General features: G+C 42.5%; 1 protein-coding gene across 1 annotated transcript in view; it reads left to right on the forward strand.

Moving 5' to 3' along the window:
- COL28A1 (collagen type XXVIII alpha 1 chain) overlaps positions 1-20,192 on the forward strand; it is a 153,997-nt gene that overhangs the window by 118,937 nt on the left and 14,868 nt on the right. Inside the window, exons 27-32 of the mRNA XM_059397539.1 lie at positions 4,848-4,916; positions 5,595-5,675; positions 5,764-5,799; positions 10,727-10,763; positions 12,408-12,962; positions 14,557-14,714. Coding sequence (XP_059253522.1) covers positions 4,848-4,916; positions 5,595-5,675; positions 5,764-5,799; positions 10,727-10,763; positions 12,408-12,962; positions 14,557-14,714 — 936 coding nt within the window. The remainder of the gene's footprint in view (positions 1-4,847; positions 4,917-5,594; positions 5,676-5,763; positions 5,800-10,726; positions 10,764-12,407; positions 12,963-14,556; positions 14,715-20,192) is intronic.

Consider the following 20,192-nt stretch of genomic DNA (forward strand, 5'->3'; position numbering starts at 1 on the left):
AGGAGAATGTGACGAAAGGGATTCAGGAGGAAGGGGCTAGGCGCCAATGCCAGACCACTGCGTTGTTCTAGGGGTCTCTGGGTAAGCACCTTCCATCTGCATGGACAATTATATGCACTCCATAGGCCACGAGCAAAATGCCATTTTCCTTCCAAAGTGAATTAGCTGTGTCCGTGAAGCCTAAGAAAAGAATTCCTTTCAATACAGGTTGGTTCCTGGATTTGAAGTCAAATACTTAGGTAACTATTCAGGCAGGTCCCCGTGTCTTGCTGACTCTGCCATTTACCCATGAACTCAACATCTTAATATAACACCAGCTTCTTCCTTTGAGTTGCTTTTCATTTGAAGGCCTGCTTCAGTAATCCTGTACTCCCCACTTTCAAAATTTATCAACATTTGTATTCTCTTACATGACACCATAAAATTATCAGCATCAGAAAATTATCATTGCTATACTACTGTTTACTCTACAGACCCTATTCATTTTGCCATTCTATTTATTTGTTGTGTTTTCTAAAATACTTATTTTATTCTTTAGTCAAAGATTATTTATATACAGCAAAATTCACTCTTTTAAATGTACAGTGTTATGAGTTCCAGCAAATAAATAGGAGGCCTCTACTGGTCTGGGCTAAGGAAGTTTTCCTGACCCTTTCCCAGGAGTGAACATCTCGTTTCCCGAGTAGTGGGACATCTCTAATGGTTTGGGATCCATGCCTGCAAGTTTATTCTGTTTCCTTTCCCCAGCTCCCATGGGTCATCTTTGCCCTAAAGGTGACAGTGCTAGCTATACCTCTCTGGCAGCTTAAGACTTTTGTCATATAGGAGGCTTTGTGCCTTTCGCTGGGGTCCACCGCGTCCCTCCCCGGGGCCTGAACTGTTAGGGAAGCTTTGGGACTCACCTTGTCCCCAGCCTTTCTTATAAGCATTGGTGAGGTCCCCAAAGAGTCTGTGAGTGAGTATAAATTCCTCTGTGTCTGAAGCTTCCAGGGGTCCTGTCCTCTCCCAAGAGCACACACTCAGCCTTTAACAACTGATCAAGAATTTTAGCTGAATTCTTCCAGCTTGTATGACATTGGTGTTTCCAGCATATATGTGCCAATGTCCTGTCTCTCCTTAGAGGATCCTCTGTTTCCTTAGATTTTGAATCACAGGGTTGCCCCACAGCCACAGTTCTATGATGCACTCAAAAAAAAAAAAAAAAAGCTGGACTTCCCTTGATTTACCATATTTTGGTTGTAGATTTAAGAGCAAAAGCAGCCTAAAAAGTTTCTACACCCTAAAGGGAATAGAGAAGTTCACTTTATAGTTTGGGATCATCATGAATCATGAATTTGATTTCTTTCTTTACTGTACCAGAATTATCTGGAAAATGAAAATGATCACATCTGCAGCAGGAGGGATCTAAGGGGGAGATAGAGTGGTGGAGAAGCTGGGCTTGAAATGTGGATTTAATTATACCTTCAGATAGACACGTTCTTTCCTGTAGCAGCTTCTGATCCAGGTTGAAATAATTGCATCTCATCTTCCTGAGACTTGTAAGGAAGAGTATGATGGGCTAGCACTCGGCTCTGCCAAATTAAGGGGTTTGCTTGCTATTAGCCTAGTAGCGCACTCTGAAAGTTAGAGGAAGACTTCCAAGTATTTTGAAGGGAAGCTGACAATTAAAGAGGAAAAAAAAAAGGGCTTTTGTATAGGGAAACACAGCTGCCTAGAATAGCTACATGTGGTACAATTATAGAAAATGTCTATAATGTGAAGTGGTGCCAAATAAATTCCTGACCCTGGAGATGATCCTAACCTGCCGAGTGGCTACTTGGAGGTTTTCCCCTCAGGACATAGCATTGAAGCTGCAGTAGCTTTTAAGTTTGCTAGGAAATTGTGTAATTTCTTAAAGGAAGCTAGTTAGTCACAAACATTTATTGGACATCTATATTAGCCATTGCAGGGCATGTAAAAGAAATAATTATTCTGGGTAATTGTCAGAAAGGTATCAAGTTCTTTCTGGACCTACTTTGTCTGAGGGTATGGTTCTCAGGGACCATTCCCCATCACACCCCAGGTCCTGCAGGTGGGGACAAAGCCAGTTATACAGCCGCTCCTAGTGCTCCCTCCTGAACCTTTAATCCCCTTCCACTTGGCTTCGAAACATCCTGACAGCACCCCTACCCCCCAAACTCAGGTCCCAGGCATCTCAAGGATCTCCCTGACAACCTCGCACCACCTTTCAACCAGGTCCAATAAAGATGTCCTACTTCGCCTCTGTAAACAAAACAAAACAAAAACCTCAGAAAACGAATTTATGCCAAGATGTCATTTACGGACACATCTTTCTTAAGAGGATATCTTTCTTATAGTTTTTGGTTTTTATTTTCTTTTTAATTAGAATAGAGAACGGCTGATTCTCAGGCAGGTTTCTCACCACCATCCTCCATACAACTCTGGGAGCTGACCACCCAGTCTGTATGTAGACAGACCCCTCTAGCCTTTATTTTCTCGATGAGGCCGCATATCCACTCTCAGAGCACAGTGTTCAGCAACTGTAATGGGATTGATCTGTGTTTCATGTATTCTTGTCTGTTTCTCTTCACAGCCATGTTAGCTGGGCCATCTTTGGAAATAGAACAGGTTTTTGTCTCCTCCCCGTTCTCCTGCTTGAATATCTAGCTTGCACAAGCTGCACGTTGATGTACCATCTCTGGCATATTCCACAGGCACCAATCCCTATCCAGAGTTCTGGGGCTCTCTGTACCACCATGTTTCCTGGTGGGAAAAAACTATTCTCTCTTGACTGTGAACTGAATAGGGAAGACCACTGATCCCTGCCTATCTCCCATTATCATTGAGGCAAATAACAGAGGGGGTACTTTAACGGCAGTGAGCCTCCTCAGATGGGCCTGAGACATCCATGCACAATGCTGCAGAAACCCTCACCGTGGGACCACTATGCCATGGCACTGTGCCTGCCTCAAGAGTCACCAAGGTGAAAAAGACCGTCTACAAATGAGTTCTCAGCAATCTGATCTTTGTAAGAAACTTGGTCTGAGCCGAATTGAGGAGGCAAAACTGTAACCCCATACCTGCCTTCCATTTAGAAGTACAACATGGCAGAGATGATTAAGTACCTAAAAGTTCAGCCGAGTCAGCGTACTGAGAGGAGCTAGTGATGGGTCCAGCAAGAGCTGAACACTTCATTTCAACAAGAGTCTCCAATTATATTCATCCTATGTTGTACCCATCTGTGTAAGATTTGTTTTAAGGAAATGTTCCCCCCTAGGGAGGTATGCAAGTGTGCAAAGATATGTAACAGTCTTCACTGAAGCATTATTTGTAATTGGGAAATACTGGAAACAACCTAAATGTCCATCACTAGGATAATGAATAAATTGTCTAGTTATTTAATAGCGTACTGTACAGCAGAGAAAATTAACAAACTAAAACTATGTATAGGTACCCAGATCATTCAAATAGATAATGCTGAGATTTCAAATACAAGTTGGATGCAGAGATATATCACTTACTTGAGGTTTAAACTATTAAATATTGTCCATGATCTTAGATTATATATATGTAGTTAAAACATAAAAACATAGATATGGGGTATGATGCATGTCAATTTCAGAAAGAGATTTCCCCTTCTTAGGTGAAGGGGATTGGGTACATCAGGGGTTTCAGGGGTATCTGCACCCCTGAATTTCATTTTTAAATATAGGTGAATGTTTGCCTTTTATAGTATACATTTTATGTGTCTGAAATATTTTATTATAATACTTTGAAAAAGAAAGCGTTTTGTTGATTTTTTTAAAGTTTGAAAGCCAGTGAGCTAGGAAGGGGGAGGGTCAAGGAATGCTGATACTCAAAGTTACAGTGGTCTCCAAGCAAGCCTCTGTGACTCCCTCAAGACTCCCTTCTAAAGCCCATCCTCCCTTCTGGAATAGTGGTTCTCAAGCCCTAGCAGGCCTATGGCAAAAGGAATATTTTACGCCAACCCCCATCCTGAATTCTCATTTCAGTGTCTGAGGTTTTCATTAAGCATACCAGTGAATCTAGTAGGTGTGGTCAGGGTCCCTTTGAGAAAGATGTTCAAGGTAAACAAATGAAGTCTCAGCAGCTCATGGTCCCACAAACCTTTGTCATAGACTTATTGCTAACAATGACTTAGAGTTAAGTAGCATCAGAACGATGACTTTGCATACCCAACAGGGATTATTTCTGTTTCAAGCTATTTCGGTTTTGGGGGTTGGGGAGCAGGAGAAAAAGTTAAGGTAAGGGAGGGAGCAGTTAAAAACAATACAATGAAAAACATTTTTATTTTCTGAATTAGGGAATTACTAAATCAATAGATTCATGGTACTAATTATCAGGGCTGGAACTAACAGTATATGATAATTATATAAACAGCTCCTTGGCATTCATTGGGGAGAGATGCTGTTATATCCTCTTTTCCTCCATTATTAAGACAACACATGCTTTTAGTATATCAAAAAAATATAGAAAAATGTAGAGGAGATTATAAAAATCACCATTAATATCAGAACTGAAATAACAGCTAGTTGTCATTTGTGAACCAGTTGACATAATGTTCATAGTTTGAAAATTGGCCAAGGTGGGAGTAATTATACCATAGAAATAGGCAAATGCTTAAACCAGCTCCTTCACTTCTACCCCAGACTCAGAAGTTCAACTTTTACTAGCAAAGCATCTAGCCCATCTGACATATACATTTCCCCCAAAATTTAGATAATGCTACAGTACAGTTTTGGAACCACAAGTATATATCTGATCAAAGAATTTTCTGAGTTATCTTGGGAAATTAATGGGGCTGATCCCTTTTTTGTATTGTGTAGGGGGAGCAAGGACCTCAAGGCTTTCCAGGGCCAAAGGGCATGACAGGCCATGGCCTCCCTGGACAGAAGGTAAGTTATTTTAAGACCTTAGAAAAATGCTTGGGTTTAGGTTTTCAATAGCTTTTTGTGAGCTTTGGAAGAGCTCTCATACTGGTCATTCATCCTTATAGCTTTCGGAGGAAAAAATCCATTTAGAAGCAAATCCTTATGGATTTCCTTTCCTAACTAGAAACATGCTTACTTTATAAATCTTGTTTTCTTCATCCTTGAAAGCCAGCTGCTAAAGGAATGAATCCTTACAACATACCATGTAGAAGACACCAGAGAACTCTGCTATAAAATGTTATAATAGTGGCACTTCCTGAAAGCAGTGAGCTGTTCTTATCATATCTCAAGGTCTCCTCATCTGGAGATCTCTGATTCGTCATGAATTAGATTATGGTAACTACGGGGGGAAGGTAAATATAATGATAAATATAATATAGTGGCACTTCCTGAAAGCAGTGAGCTGTTCTTATCATATCTCAAGATCTCCTCATCTGGAGATCTCTGGTTCGTCATGAATTAGATTATGGTAACTGCAGGGGGAAGGTAAATATAATGATTTTTTCCCTGTAGTATATTTTTATCAACCAGAACCACAGGTCTTCAAAAGAAACCACTGGCAAATGAACTAAATTTTAGAGGTTTTTCTTCTTTGGCCTCAATATTTACATTCTAAACTTCTCTTTTCACTATATTCTAAAGGGAGAACATGGAGAACAGGGCGCTATGGGAAAGAAAGGTGATAAAGGGGAAATTGGGGAGCCCGGATCTCCAGGAAGAGAGGCAAGGAGTGATTTTTTATCTTACTGTAATTTTTATACATTAACTAGCTCCAACCTATATTGACTGTTATTCTTCTTCCATTAAGTAGGGGTTACAAGGACCAAAGGGAGACGTAGGACTTACGGTGAGTATCCATCCTAGAGGGTAATTGAGGGTTGGTGCTTGCAAAATTACTGCATTCATGTTTTAACTTCAGAAATATGAATTCTTTGACACAGTTCCAGGTGCTATATAATGAAAGCACAGCTATAAGCCCAGTGTTGACTTAGATGCATGAGGTAATTGATCTGAACCTGAGACAAGAGGAACGCCAGGCAGCCTTCACCCAGCCCAGGGGTGGGGTGTGACTACTCCCCTCTGACCCCTGGTAGGGTAACAAGGAGGTGAACTGTTTTAAAAATGACTTCTAATTTACATGATCTTCCACAGTTTCAAATGGGGAGAGGGTTCTGTTTCCTGGAACTAGCTCCTTTAGGAAGTGACTCAGAGAACAGCCATCACAAAATGGAGATTAATGTACTAATTCACTTACTCAACAAAACTTGCAAGTCATCGGCAAACTTTTCCCTATGTTCCCTATACCGCTGCAAATAAAGAGCTGACTCTACAAAGCCTTACAGGGTGGGAAAGTTCTAGAATTTCTATAGCAAAGTCTATTTCTTCCTTTCTTGCTGGAGGGCACTACATCTCCTGGAGTGGAGAAGCAATAGGAACCTTCTCGTTTTCCCCCTTTTGATTTTTCAGTGGGTCATGGTCTGGGGATGCTGATCCTATGTGCTGTGCTAAGCAAATCCAGGCATCAGGGGTGGGAGTTCAGGTAGTTTAGGTAAGACATAAGAGCTGGGCATATAACAAACAGAACACACACTTTTTTTTTTTTTTTTAATGTCCTGTTTGCCTTTTCGTCTTTGTTCTTCCTCACCACAAGTCAGATACCTCCAGATGCCTGTGGCATATGAAATAGCTGCATCCACATTAATTCCTCCTCCAAAGTAGCAGGGAGAGTGTCTGTAAAATGCTCAGAGAAGCAATCCCGTAGGTTTATACCCTCCCTCTTACCCCAGCATGTGGAGAGGGCCTGGCTTCTTCCATCCATTAATTTGTTCACTCAGTTTGCCAACATTTTTTGGGTGCATATTCTGGGTCAGGCTCTGAGACAGACAGGGGAGCAGTAGAGATTAAGAGACTGTGTCTGTGGACTCAAGGAGCTCACAGCCCATTAGAAAGAAAGACAAACTAAGGATCTTCACCTGTCATTTGATAAATGCCATGATAGGAGTCAGATATGTGGACCCAGAACAGACAAAAGGATGTATGATGATGTTTGGGGCCAAGTTAGGCTTTTATTGCTTGAGCAGAAGATTTTTAATGCAGAGACAGAGATCTTAGAAATGAGGATGTCATTCTGCTGACCTAGGCTTTCTAGATTCTAGAAGAGGGACTAGCAGGGAAGGACAAGTGAAGGAAGAGCGAATTTGCCTTCAATGAGAATCTAGTCTGTGACGGGTTCTGTGTTAGGCTTCTTCACCTCATGGCACCCTTGCTTAGTACTGCTGGGTGCCCGAGGGCTCAAGGTTTAGAGCGCCCACACGGGACCCTTAGTGCTTCTTCTGCCTCACTCCTTCCCCTGGGTGAGGAGTCCTCAGGGCCAAAGAGACTGAGCATCCTGAGCACATGCCTGCTGTATTCTACACGCTAGATACACAGGATCCCCAGGTTGCCTGCCTAAATGACAGCACTGGCCTGCGTGCTTGGGTCCCCCCAGAAGGTGGGCAAGGGGCAGCTGTTTTCAGGGAATCTGGACAGAGCTCAGAGGTGAGGACTGTTCACCCCACGAATGATGGCCCAGTCCCCATGCAGTGTAGCAATGGTAGAGACAGGGTGCAATGAGAAGAGGACAGGCTGGAGGCCATAGCCCTCTCTTGCCCAAGACTCCATGCTAATATATGTGATAGCTCCATGAATCGGTACTATTATCTCTGCTTCCATGAAAGACATGCTAAATCAGAAAAGTTTTGAGCAATATGCCTGAAGTCACCTTGTTAGCAAGTAGCAGAGCCCTTGTAGCCAGAGTTGGCTTGTCTGGGACCAAATCCTAGCTACTCCCCCATGAATGCTGTTCTTAGAAGGCCTCTTTCCTCTCCCCACCCACGTTCTCTCCCTGGTCAAATATATCCCCAAACGGCTGTCAGTTGTAGATTCATTCCAGACTAGCAAACTACTCTTTTAGAAAATACCATCGACAGAGTTCAGTGTCACAATAATTCACGCCAAACTGCTTCCAGAAGGCTGCTCCTCCACCTGTCCCTTACATGTTGGCATTTCTCAGCGTCTGCCCTCAGTCTTCTTTCTCCTGGTCTTCCAACTCTAAGGCAGGGACAGCTATGAAAGGGAGGATGTATAGTTTGAAAAGGCTAATTTAATATCATAGCAAAGCTTATGGAGAATAAAAACATAACGTCTTTGTCATAAACACGGAAAGGAATATGTTTAACCAGTGGAGGTGCAGGGACACACAGGTTTCAAAAGACTGAGACGCTCTGCTCTATTTAGAAACCTCGAACTATTTAGAAACCTCGAACCCCTCCATTGGCAGCCATGATCACCTTTTTAAAATAGAAGTGTGATCAGATCTCTTCTCGGCCTAGGGACTATGCCTCTTCTCACCACCCAGGATAAAGTTCACACTTTTCACCACGACACAAAAACCTTCCAGAGTTTATCTGTCTTCCACATTTCCTGTCATTCTTTCTGCCACTTCCGTGTCCTAAGTTTATTCAAGTACTTGTAAGACACTGTGTTTGTGTAATTTGTGCCCTGCCTGGAATGCTCCTCCCATTCCCCTTCTGTCCTCCCCAAGCTGCTCATAATCTACCTTCCCGGACCGCGGCCCCACCCTCAGGTTCCCGCACCTGGAATTCCCAGCAGACCAGCGTGGTTCCTTGGTGCGGATCTAATAGTATAGCCCTGACAAAAGTATTTATTTGTCTACTGCTTACTAGACTATGAATCTTTTGATAGGTATAAATTTGATGCCTTCATCATTGGCAAAAATAGCCAAAGTAGTCATTGAACAATTTGAGAGGGAAAAATAAAACTATTTTAGTCAAGTAAAAGCAAAGAAGAGGAGGAAAAGATTGATATATGTGAGTACTTAAAGCATTTTAGACCTGGTTAGACCATAAAAGCACATTAAAAAGAATTTAAATGCAACTTTGATATATAAATTATTCTTAACAAGTCAATGAAAGATAAACATCTTAATAGAAAGAAATGGACAAAGGACATACAAAGAATTTGCACAAGAGGATACAACTTGGAAACGTGCATGTGAAATAGAATTTAGCCTCACCAAGAATTACATAAGTATAATTTAAATCAATGTGATATCAAATGGCAACGTTACATAATAATAATAACCAGCATTGTGTGTCTAAAATAAAAGAGGTTTTCTTATACACTGCTGTTAGAGGTGTCAGTTACAATCTTTCTGAAGATCACTTTGGCAATAATGCATCGAGAACCTTAAAACAGCCATGCATCCGACTTCAGTAATCAAGTTTTTCAGAATACTGAATCACAAGGGAAATTCAGAATGATACAGGGTTAAGTGAAAAACTATAACCATAAACTTGGTGTCTAGTATTTTCTCCTTTCTAAAAACACAATGTAAATATATAAATATATACATTTTCCCTTTCTAGACACATTCTAGTTTCCGATTTATAAAATGCCTCTCTAAATGTGGAAAACATGACAAGGTGCTCCCCCAAAAGATGACTGTTGACTTCCTCCTTTTATATAATTGTATTGTTTTGAGAGTTCTTTTTATTTTAATTTTTTTAAAGATTTTATTTCTTTATTAGGGAGAGAGAGAGGATGCCCGAGAGAGAGAGAGAGAGAGAGGAGAGGCAAAGGGAGAGGAAGAAGGAAACTCCTGACTGAGCAAGGAGCCCAATGCGGGACTTGATCCCAGGACCCGAGCTGAAGGCAGACGCTTAACCAATTAAGCCAGGCACCCCGAGAGAGTCCTTTTTAAGTAGCCACTTGGAATCAATGGCTTTTTCTCGGTTTACAAAAAATACGATTTAATTAAAATGCCCTGAGTATTTTCTGTATATGCTTCTGTGAAGGCACATCACCAGCAATGTCACCTTTACCCCAATTCTATCATTATGGATATTTTTTTCTTTAAAACTTTACTTTTGCAACTGCTAACTTTTATCTTCTTGGATCTTCTTTAGTTTTGCCTCCTTCCCGTTGAGATTTTTCTGGGCTTCTCCTATGTTCATCATTCCGGTCAGCTTCTTGTCTTCGGCAAATACAGAATTCTGTTTTCCAGCGCCCCATCCCAGTTATTTGTGAACGGGCTGCTCAGGGCAGGGTCGTCGGCACATCGACTTCCCCTGCCCGCCTCATCCCGGGTCTCTGCTGGAGCTGATGACAGCAGGACCAGGGAGGAGCATTCAGGAGCACCGGGGCATTTCCCGGAAGTGCTGAAGTGAGATGAGAGTATGAGGAACCTGGGGAGGGGACTTGCAGAACTAGACCTCGGTAGAGAAAAGGAGGGAATACAGCGCGGAATGAAATCTCTTTTGGCCCTGGTACCTGTCTTGGTTGCTCAGTGCATGTGGGTTAAATTGAGTTAATGTGGGTAAAGCTGATGGCATGCCTTGCCCACACCTCTGTACGTAGTACTTTATGGAGTTGGACCCTATCCTAAGAGTTTTGTGTGCGTAGCCTCATTTGGCCTGCACCCCTGCCCTGAGACACAGATACTATTAGGTCATCTCATGCCAAGGTCACACAGCTGATAGATGCTGGAGTCGCAGTGTGAACCCTGGAAGTCCGAGCTCTGACATTTCACAACTCACACACACTCCAGTTATGATACATTCTAGCCACCTTTTCACCTCCATGCCTTTTATTTTCCTCAGCCAAAGAATAAAAGCAAATGGCTCCACCCTGATTGTAATAAGACATAGCTTTTGTGATGATAGGAAAAAATATCACGGTCATATAAATAATAACATTTTCCTTTTGTCCTCCAGAGAGAAGAAATTATCAAAATTATTTTTGAAATATGTGGTAAGCTTTGACCATCAAGAAAAGAACCATCGCTTCAAAATACCACAGCCACTGTGTTCTGTGTTGGTTGAGATAAATGCGGTCACCCAGAGATACATGAGAGAGCGCTCTGGAGAAAGTCTGAAGCTCATTTGGAAAGTCAATGGGAAACTGAAAGATGTGGAGAGAGGGGCTGTGGGAATCCTGATTTTAAGAAAAAGAAGTCCTCTTCCCAGGGTGGTTAAGAGGAGTGAAGACACAGGCCCTAGAGTCAGCGGGCAGCCAGGCCTTTTTGTGAGCACAGAGCTCATTTGTATTCAGTGACATTTACCTGAGCTTGGGAAGGAAAAAAACAACAAAGGAAATATGACCACAGGGGCCTAACTAGCATTTGAGTCCAGCCTGGCTGGTGATTATAATGTCTGTGTTTCTCCTGAAGGAAGAAGTCTTTCTGAATTGAGTTTTGAGCACAATTGCTAGAGTGCATTTCAAAGAAAGGAAGACACAGTCAGGAGGTCATTGTGCTTCATAGTTCTATCTAAATGCTTCTGTGGCTAAATCTGCTAGACTTAAAATAGAGCTAGCAGAAAGAGGGGGAAAAAAAGAGATTGGCCCAAAGGCAAGAGATTAATAGAATAATGGTGATAAGAGAACCATGGCAGAAATGTCACTGTTCTTCCATACAGGGAACCCCTGAACTGGCTTGTCCCCCAAAAGACCTTGGGACTTTAAGAACCCATCTGGGACTCTGCACAGTGACAGGCCAGTTTAGAAGTGGCTTCTGAGTTCTGAAAGCCTGGTAAAAATAGCACAAAGTTTCCTCATGATTTTTTCAGAGAGGGCTGTTGGGCAACACGAAGGGAAGAATAAACCGATGGAGCCCGGATAAGTTTTATTTCCTGGTAGCTTGAATGATTGCATTGAATGGTAAACCTTACACAAAAGTTGTTTATTAACCAGCATTCTGAGCTCATTCTCCTGAATGTCATAGTATGGAGGGACTGCTGGCCTCACTGAGCCACCTTCGTCATTGTTGTGAGCAACTGGGCACACAAACTAGAGTTTGGGGCAGATGTATAGTATATTCTTCTGTATAGTTATGGGCCCTCATCCTTTCCCCACAATTAACCATTTCCAATTTCATTCCATTTCCAATCCATCAATTTACCCCATGGTCAGTCTAATGAGCAAATATCAGTTTTCATATAAGGATATGGTAGAAGACTAGAAGGTTAGCTTTCGGATTCAGATTCAGTACAAATGCTGGAAGGACAAAGAGCACATTGAGGCTAGGGTTATCTTTTAAGGACAGGGAGAGCCATGGAATCAGGAAGGCACACATTGGGATGCTGACCCTTCTAAAAATATATTTTTCCTAATCTGAGAAATTGGCACATAGGTGTTTGTTATTTTATCCTCTACAGTGTTTTGGTGGGTTTGTGTGTGTGTGGGGGGGTATTTTTTATAATATATTGTTTCTTAAAAAGTCAAATATAGAAACCAGAAGGGGGATAGCTGTTAGCTATTAACTCTTCCAGAAAGGGAAGGTTACAGTTCAGGTCTCTAGTGGTTTGCTGCCCCTCTCACACCAATCCGACACCAATCAGTGATGTTCTGATTTTCATTCATTCATGCAATGTTTCTATCTCAACATTCATCTTTCAGGGTGTGGGCCCAAATGCAAAGAGACTCCTCTAGAACTACTGTTTGTGATTGACAGCTCCGAAAGTGTGGGGCCAGAGAACTTTGAGATCATCAAAAGTCTTGTGAAGACTCTGTCCGACCAGGTTGCTCTGGACCTCACGATGGCCCGCATCGGCATAATCAATTACAGCCATAAGGTGGAGAAGGTGGCTCATCTGACTCAGTTCTCCAACAAGGATGACTTCAAGCTGGCTGTGGACAACATGCAGTACCTGGGGGAAGGCACCTACACTGCCTTAGCTCTCCATGAGGCCAACCACATGTTTGAAGCCGCAAGGCCAGGTGTGAAGAAGGTGGCCTTGGTCATCACTGATGGGCAGACTGATACCCGAGATGAAAAGAATCTGACTGAAGTGGTGAAGAAAGCCAGTGACATCAGTGTGGAAATATTTGTGATTGGGGTAGTGAAGAGAAACGATCCCAACTTCGAAATGTTCCACAAAGAAATGAATCTCATTGCTACCGACCCAGATAGTGAGCACGTTTATCTGTTTGATGACTTCATTACCCTGCAAGGTAAGACTCAGGGCCAGGAGAAAAGAATTTATGTTATTCTTCCAAGAACTGCCTCACTGGATTATTTGGCCAAAAATAGAAATCGGGAAGAGGCTAATGAGGCTTATGCCAACACTAAATTAAACACATAAACTCCAGAAGGCAAAACATGTTCAGCATGTGTCCAGTTTAGAGAGTACAATCTCTTATCTTTATTCACTTGCAATAAGTGCTGAGTTGGCCTTGGAGCTGATTAACTGGGCCATCTATGGTCGAGGACATAGTTAAAAAGAAAGTGTAGGATCTGGGGTATTGCTAAGCCTAGTTAAAGTTCAAAAAGTGACCTAACCTGCATAAGAGGTGCAGGAAGCCAGCAGCAAGGCAGAAAATAATCATGGAATCGAAGTGCATTAAGAAGTACATAATGAATGAAAAAAAGTTATGGTAATCTAAAGAGAGGAGAAACACAGGTAATGGGGATTATTCTGTTCCCATCTCTGTTCCATTAGCTCCATTAACCCATCTGGGACTCTGCACAGTGACAGGCCAGTTAAGTCTCCATTAGCTGCTCTTACAAAATATGAGGCTAATGAAGAATAGACAGAATAGACAGATTGACATTGGGAGTTTATCTTCTAGTTCCACATTGTGAATATTCATCTACAGTCAGTGCTAACCTTCGCTTTGCTACTTTGCCCTGTCACATGAGCTGATGCTTCCCAGGGAGGCATTCTAAGACACTGACTCCTCTGTAAGTGTGGTCAATATCGCTTCCCAGTGAAACACATTCCAATTCTTTGGCAACTGAGAACTCATTCTGGCAGGGGCCACATCCCGCGAGCTTGGGAAGTAGGTGAAATGTATGCTTCACGTGTTTGCAGGCTTCCATTTGGCTCCATCATTCCTTGTCCATCCCTCCGGGAGTGGGGCTGACATGGCTTAGCGCAGCCCCTCCTGGCCCTCATGCTGCTCCCCGCCTACTCAGACTGGCAGCCAGCCCCTCTGGCCTGAAGAGTAGCATGCCCCGCCCACAACCGTCTCACCTGTCATTTCCCCTTTCTCCAGGCCTTTCTAATCTGGGGTTTTGTTTGCTGAACACCCTGCAGGAGGACTGGTGGACTTACCAAACAAACCCTATTCACTGGGCTGTTACTGTGTTACAATGTCCAGAAATATTACACATTTCAGAGACATTATACTTTAATAATTAAAGAGCTTTATCTCATCTTAACCAAAGGAGTTAGTGATTCATCCCAGCTAATGAGTGATATATTTTTGAACTGGTTGGCCTTTGGCTCCCTCTGGAACCAGAGGTAAAGACCCATTATTCTCCTCTTGGGTAGGACCTGCCCCTTCCACAGAGTAGTTCAGTTAATGGACACTCTGGATAATAAGGATTTAAGTAGTTCTTTTGCCTCCATAGGCTGTTGTACATGATTAAATTCAATTGAATTATTTTAGATGGCCTCTTCTAGATGATCCCCCAAATGCTTTAAAACTTAGTTCACCGAGCGGTTGACCTTAAGTGATGGGAAAATGCTTAAGAAGAGCACGGAAGAGCTCTTTAAACAGGTTTTGCCCCTACTATTCTCCTTTTCTATTTTTCTTTTAAAAGACACCCTGAAGAAAAAATTGTTTAAAAAAACATGTGAGGATTTTGATTCCTACCTCATTCAAGTTTTGGGTTCACCGGCACTTCAACCTGGATTTGGGATATCAGGGGGAAAAGTTGATGAATCCACTCCAGAGCCTCAGAAAGAGATTTCGGAGTCTGTAAGTCACTCTCTTGTTTAATTTGTGAGCTTAAAATTATGTATTCTGTCTAACGTCAAAGACCATCTTGGCCTGCCCTGTCAAGAACCAACTGAGAGGAGTGTATTTTCAAGTCCTTGACTATAAATAGTGGTGTTTTTGTCTTCAGATTTCTAGTTCTGAAATAGTATTAGGGCTAGTGAGCACAAATATGAGATTTTTCAATATTTCCATATTTTATAAGTAATTATTTATTGAACATTGCAAATAATATTTTTTATAGTATGCCCCAGCTACCATGGAACAAATCACGTACACTAAAATGGATTAACACGACACTATTTGAGTCACTCCCTTGCCATGCTCCACAGATCCTTTCATACTAGGTCACAACTCCCCCTCATCCATCTGGGTCGATGCTCCCTACTTTGCACCCTCTCAAGTTTCTTCAAAGTGTGCACACGCTCAACCTGCCATTTTCCATGTTCCAAGCCATGGTCTTGCTCATTTAGCTTCCACCTCCTGTGCTCAGAGTGGAGACTGGGTGGGAGGCTATGCATATGCATATGGTACAAGGTAGATTGCTCGATTTCAAAGCTCCTCAAGTACAAGTGCGTGAGGAAACTACCTCCCAAAGGCATCGAGACAAATGTGACTGTACCCATAGCAAGCTTCTGGGCAACGACCTCAGGTCAAGGGCAACAAGTACTGGGTTCTTTTAGGTGAAAATTGGAAAGCCTCCCATAATTCCTGGCAAGGGAGTGCTGTGGTCTCTTCCCCACCAAGTTACAACCTGAGTAGGTCTAGACTGATCTCTACCACGTATATGGAAATCCTTTGGCAAGCAGGCACACAAGAGTGATGGCCTTATTCTGTAAGCTCAGTGAAGTCCCTGTGCTGTCCTTTTATGAAAAAACATGAAAGATTCCTTATAAGCAAGAGCAATAATATTCTAGCATCAGGATTCAGTTAACTGTCTATCTGCACTAAGGCCCTGAGAAACCTCCAGCTGGGTAGTTGGACACAGGGCCACTCAGGCATCGGGCCTAGGTTGCCATTCCTAAGGGAATAAACTGTAGGACTCACTGGATTTTGATATTCTGTCCAAAAGAGGATAATAAAGTATTATTTTTATTTGATTAAATACTGACTAATTCCAGTTAGAGCAACAGAGTGCCCCTGGATTATAGATTGAAATTCACATATACATTCATACCACATGGTCTATATCATGGGTCAGCCAACTCTTTCTGGAAAGGGTCATGTAGTACCTTTTTGTGTGTGTGTGTGTGGGGGGGGGGTGTTTCAGGTCATTTCATCTCTGTTGCAATTACTCAGCTCTGCCTTTGAAGGACAAAAGCAGCCACAGCCAACACTTACCTGAACAAACATGGCTACATTCAGATACAACTTGTTTCTAAAAACAGATGAAAGCTTGGATTTGGCCCATGGGGTTTGCTGATCCTGGTCCTCACTGAGCATTTAAAAGTAATTACAGACAATGAAGTACACAGTTTATTTCCTCCAGAGTATGGAGTGCTCCTAGGTCCTTGCCTGCTTGTGTGGCCTATCCCTCTGTCCTCTCCTACTCGACCTGTCACTTCCTGAAGATGTCTTAGATGAGGGCAGACTCAGGTTCCATCCAACAAGTGGCACTTCTACTCTGAATTCTCCCTATAATCAGTGCATTCTATACTGTGTACTGACAATTGACTGGTATACTAGCAGGTGGTTCTTAGGACACAGTCCCTGTCCAGGAGAAGTTCATGGCCTCTCAGGAAGACGGATGCACACAAGAATTATTAAGAACTTTAACAGAGCTGTGAACAAAGCATGAGAGATGTTGCAATTAATTTCAGAGTCAAGGAAGGCTTTCCAGAATAGGTAGCATTGAGCTGAGTTTTAAGAGTAAGTAGGAGTTTCTCATGACAAAAATAAAGAGAGGGGTATTTCCAGCAGAGGGAACATGTAGGCAAAGGGGGATTCCAAAAGGGATGGCATTTCAAGATATTAGGAAAAGTTCAGTCTCCCTGGAGCCTAAGGTGTGTGTAGCAGGATGGTGAGGGTTACAGCTGGACGGACAGTCTGCAAACTAACTATACATGCTTCCCAGGCTGAAGGGGCTTGAACTTCATGTGTAAGCCAGGCAGCCTGGAGGAAGCAGAGGAGTTTCTAAAGCGAGGGTCCGATGGTCATATTTGGTTTGTGGGTGGAATAACCCTGTAGTAGGGCAAAGTATAAATAGGAGAACGACAGGTGACTGGGGCTGAGCTGTGAGGTGTTGCAGTAGTCTGGGTAGTCAAAATGAAAGCAGGTGTGGACTGGAAGCCACTTCCAGAGTAGAATGAACAGGACTTCGTGATGGGATGGGTTGGAGGTCAGGGAGAGGCTAGCTAGCTGGGTTTCTAACTCAGATTTGGAGTGAACTGACACACCATCTGCTGAGATGGAGATTAGAGGAGGCAGGGAGGCATTATTTTGAAGGAAAATAATGAGTTCGGTTCACACCAGGTAAAGTGAAGGTGCCAGGGACCTCCGTGGCGCTCATGACACAGCATGAGGAGAAGCCTTGCCTCTGGTATCATGACACATGAAGTCAGACAGCGCCGGGAGACAAGCGATATTAACAGATTATGACAGATGGAGCATTCTAGGAGCTTTGGAGGGGAGGGCACAAGAAAAGTACATCCAAAATAGTTTGGATTTAGAACACCAAGAGCCACATAGAGGGAAACTGAGCCTCCGCTAGGTCTCTTCGGGTGCCTCTGAGATAGCAAAGCTTACAATGGACTTGAGCTTCCTGGATAACCCTCATCTCCAGAACCTCTCACCCCGACTCTCTCTGCAGAAGTGCCAAGGCAGGACTGAATTTTAAACAGAGAGTGTTCCTGACAGATTTTAGTCTGAACAAACATATATGCACGGATAGTCACAGTTATCTCTGCCATATGTATATACAGTGTAGACACACAAATACAAAAACATACTTACATACACACCTTTATCTAGAAGTATGATTACAGTCTCCAAACACATTAAGTGTTTCTCCAAACTTTTCAATTCTCAGCTTTTCCCCAAGCCCACCCTAGGCAGTACTGGAAAACAAATCATCTCAAAAGTCCTAGGAGTCCTATTTCTCTTACTGTGTCTCCCTTTCCTTTCTCTGTTGCCTTTGTCACTCCTTATGGCATCTAGTGCTGGCCTTCCTTCTTCGTCATCTTTCTATGAAATCTGTTCTTAGAGAAAAATCTAGTTATTTATACTTTTGTGTGAAATCTAAATCAATGGGTTTCCACCTCCAAGGACTTACATATTAAGCATTTTAGCTTATCGTGGAATGAACTTGAGGTTCACTAAACATCTATGCATGGGTATGTTGGGAAATACAGAGAGCAGACGAAATTTCCCAGCTTCTACTAAATTCATCACTCCTTGGTAACCCCTTCCTCTATTACTCTTTCAGGCCAGTCTTAGGAAGCTAAACATGCACATCCATTCTGTTCTTCTCCTGAAATCTCAGGACCAGCAGTACTTGCTTTGGGATTTGTAACATTCTACATTGTTACTAATTTATGTACATACCTCAACTCTCCTAATGGATTTTATTTCCTTGAGAACATGTTCTGTGTCTAATTAAACTGGTGTCCCACTCATGACTTAAAATGTGTTTCATCTTTTACACAGTAGATGCTCAGTAAATACTTAATGACCCAATGAGTCCTATACCAAGTAATAGGCTAAAAGAATGTTCCTCAGTGAAAGTCATCAATTATACTGTTTTTAAAAAATCCTTCTCTTTCTGGGTTTAGCCAGTTAGGTTAAGATTTCTAAGATATAAATGGGAGTGGGGCAATAAAATCAAGTAAACACCATTTAGTCAGACTAATTGGTTATATCCATTAATGGTCCAATTAAGCAAATAAACATATCAATTTCCTACTTGAAATAACTTTTTGTCATTCTAAATACATTAATAAAGTCATGGCAGCACACAGCTGGTTTGTTCACTGGAACTTGTTTCTTGTGACAATATTTTAGATTTCTTTTTCCAGTTGAAAGAATAAGAAAGAAAGAGGCCTGTCTACCTTTTCCATAAAGCTTCTTTTTGTATTATGAAAATTTGTTCCCTGATTGCAAGTAATTTAGATAATTGGCCTCAGAGACACATTCCTCTTGGTGGAAAGAAGGCTGTGGGGTTTCTGTGCAGTGATTCCACAACAAGCCAGTGAAGGGGAGAGTAAAGCAAGTATGGGAAGAGTCCCTGTGGGTAGCTCTGCACCAAGTGGAGAAGGTGGTGGAGGAAGTGGGAAGTTGTGAGTCTTCTCCTTGCCTGTTATTATCAGGACACGTAGGCCAGTGCTCACTTCCATGGAGGAAGTGTACACCTTATTGATGTAAATGACAGGAAACGAACACAGCGGGCTGACTGCTGGCATCCCACGCTCTCTATGTACCCCTTCTCATTTAGTAAGACCCTATCCCTGGTCCCCATGCCACCTGCCTCATTTCTCCCCTCCTGTCATTATCACATAGCTGCTGCAAGGTCTTCATCTCATTCTCACTCTTGCTAGCTCTCCCAGGTCTCACCCTCCTTTCCCTGCAATATTTACTCATTCTTACTTCACCCCGGGATCGGTCTAGAGAAGGCCACTTCTGGAATGGGTTCCCCTGGCAAGGTTTTAAAAAACGAGAGCCCTGGACACGTTCTGACTTGATACTGGAACAGGATGTGTCTTGTGTCCCCCTTCATCCTAAAATATGACCATAGGCTCTATCCTCAGTTCTGTTGTGGTAACTTTTAGTCTCCTGCCTGTGCTCTGAGGCCCATTCTCTTCTGCCTCTTCCGAAACTCAGACCTTGCTTCATTGTCGTGCCAATGTTTCCGACTCCTTCCCTATAGCTAGTAAATAAGCTTCAGATTCTCCCATCTGAAAAGATCCTTTAACCCTCTCTTAGTTCATGTCCTTCTTGCTACTATCCTTTCTCTATCTTTTTATAATAAAATTATTCCATAGGCCAGTCTCTGCGGTCTCTGCCTCTTTGTCACACACACACACACACACACACACACACACATTTTCCTTTCTTCCCTCTCAACTTCCTCAGTTCCCTTTACTTGGGAAAACCTCTGACGTCAGGCTACTGCCTCTGATATGCCACTGAACCTCTGCTGGAAGAAGGACCAACAATACCTTAATTGCCACATCCTTATTGCTGTCCTCTTATTTTCTCTTTTGCATCAAACTTGCCACTCCTTTCTTTGGTTTTGAGAGTCCTCTTTCTCCTTGTTCCCCTCCCAACCACCTTAGCATTCTTTCTCATTTGCTTCTGGGGTTTCACTTTCTCTGTTGACTCCTTAAATATATTTTTTTAATTTTTTATTTTTTATAAACATATATTTTTATCCCCAGGGGTACAGGTCTGTGAATCACCAGGTTTACACACTTCACAGCACTCACCAAAGCACATACCCTCCCCAATGTCCATAACCCCACCCCC

The sequence above is a fragment of the Mustela nigripes genome, chromosome 4 (assembly GCF_022355385.1).
Source record: "Mustela nigripes isolate SB6536 chromosome 4, MUSNIG.SB6536, whole genome shotgun sequence".
NCBI classification, from domain to species: domain Eukaryota; kingdom Metazoa; phylum Chordata; class Mammalia; order Carnivora; family Mustelidae; genus Mustela; species Mustela nigripes.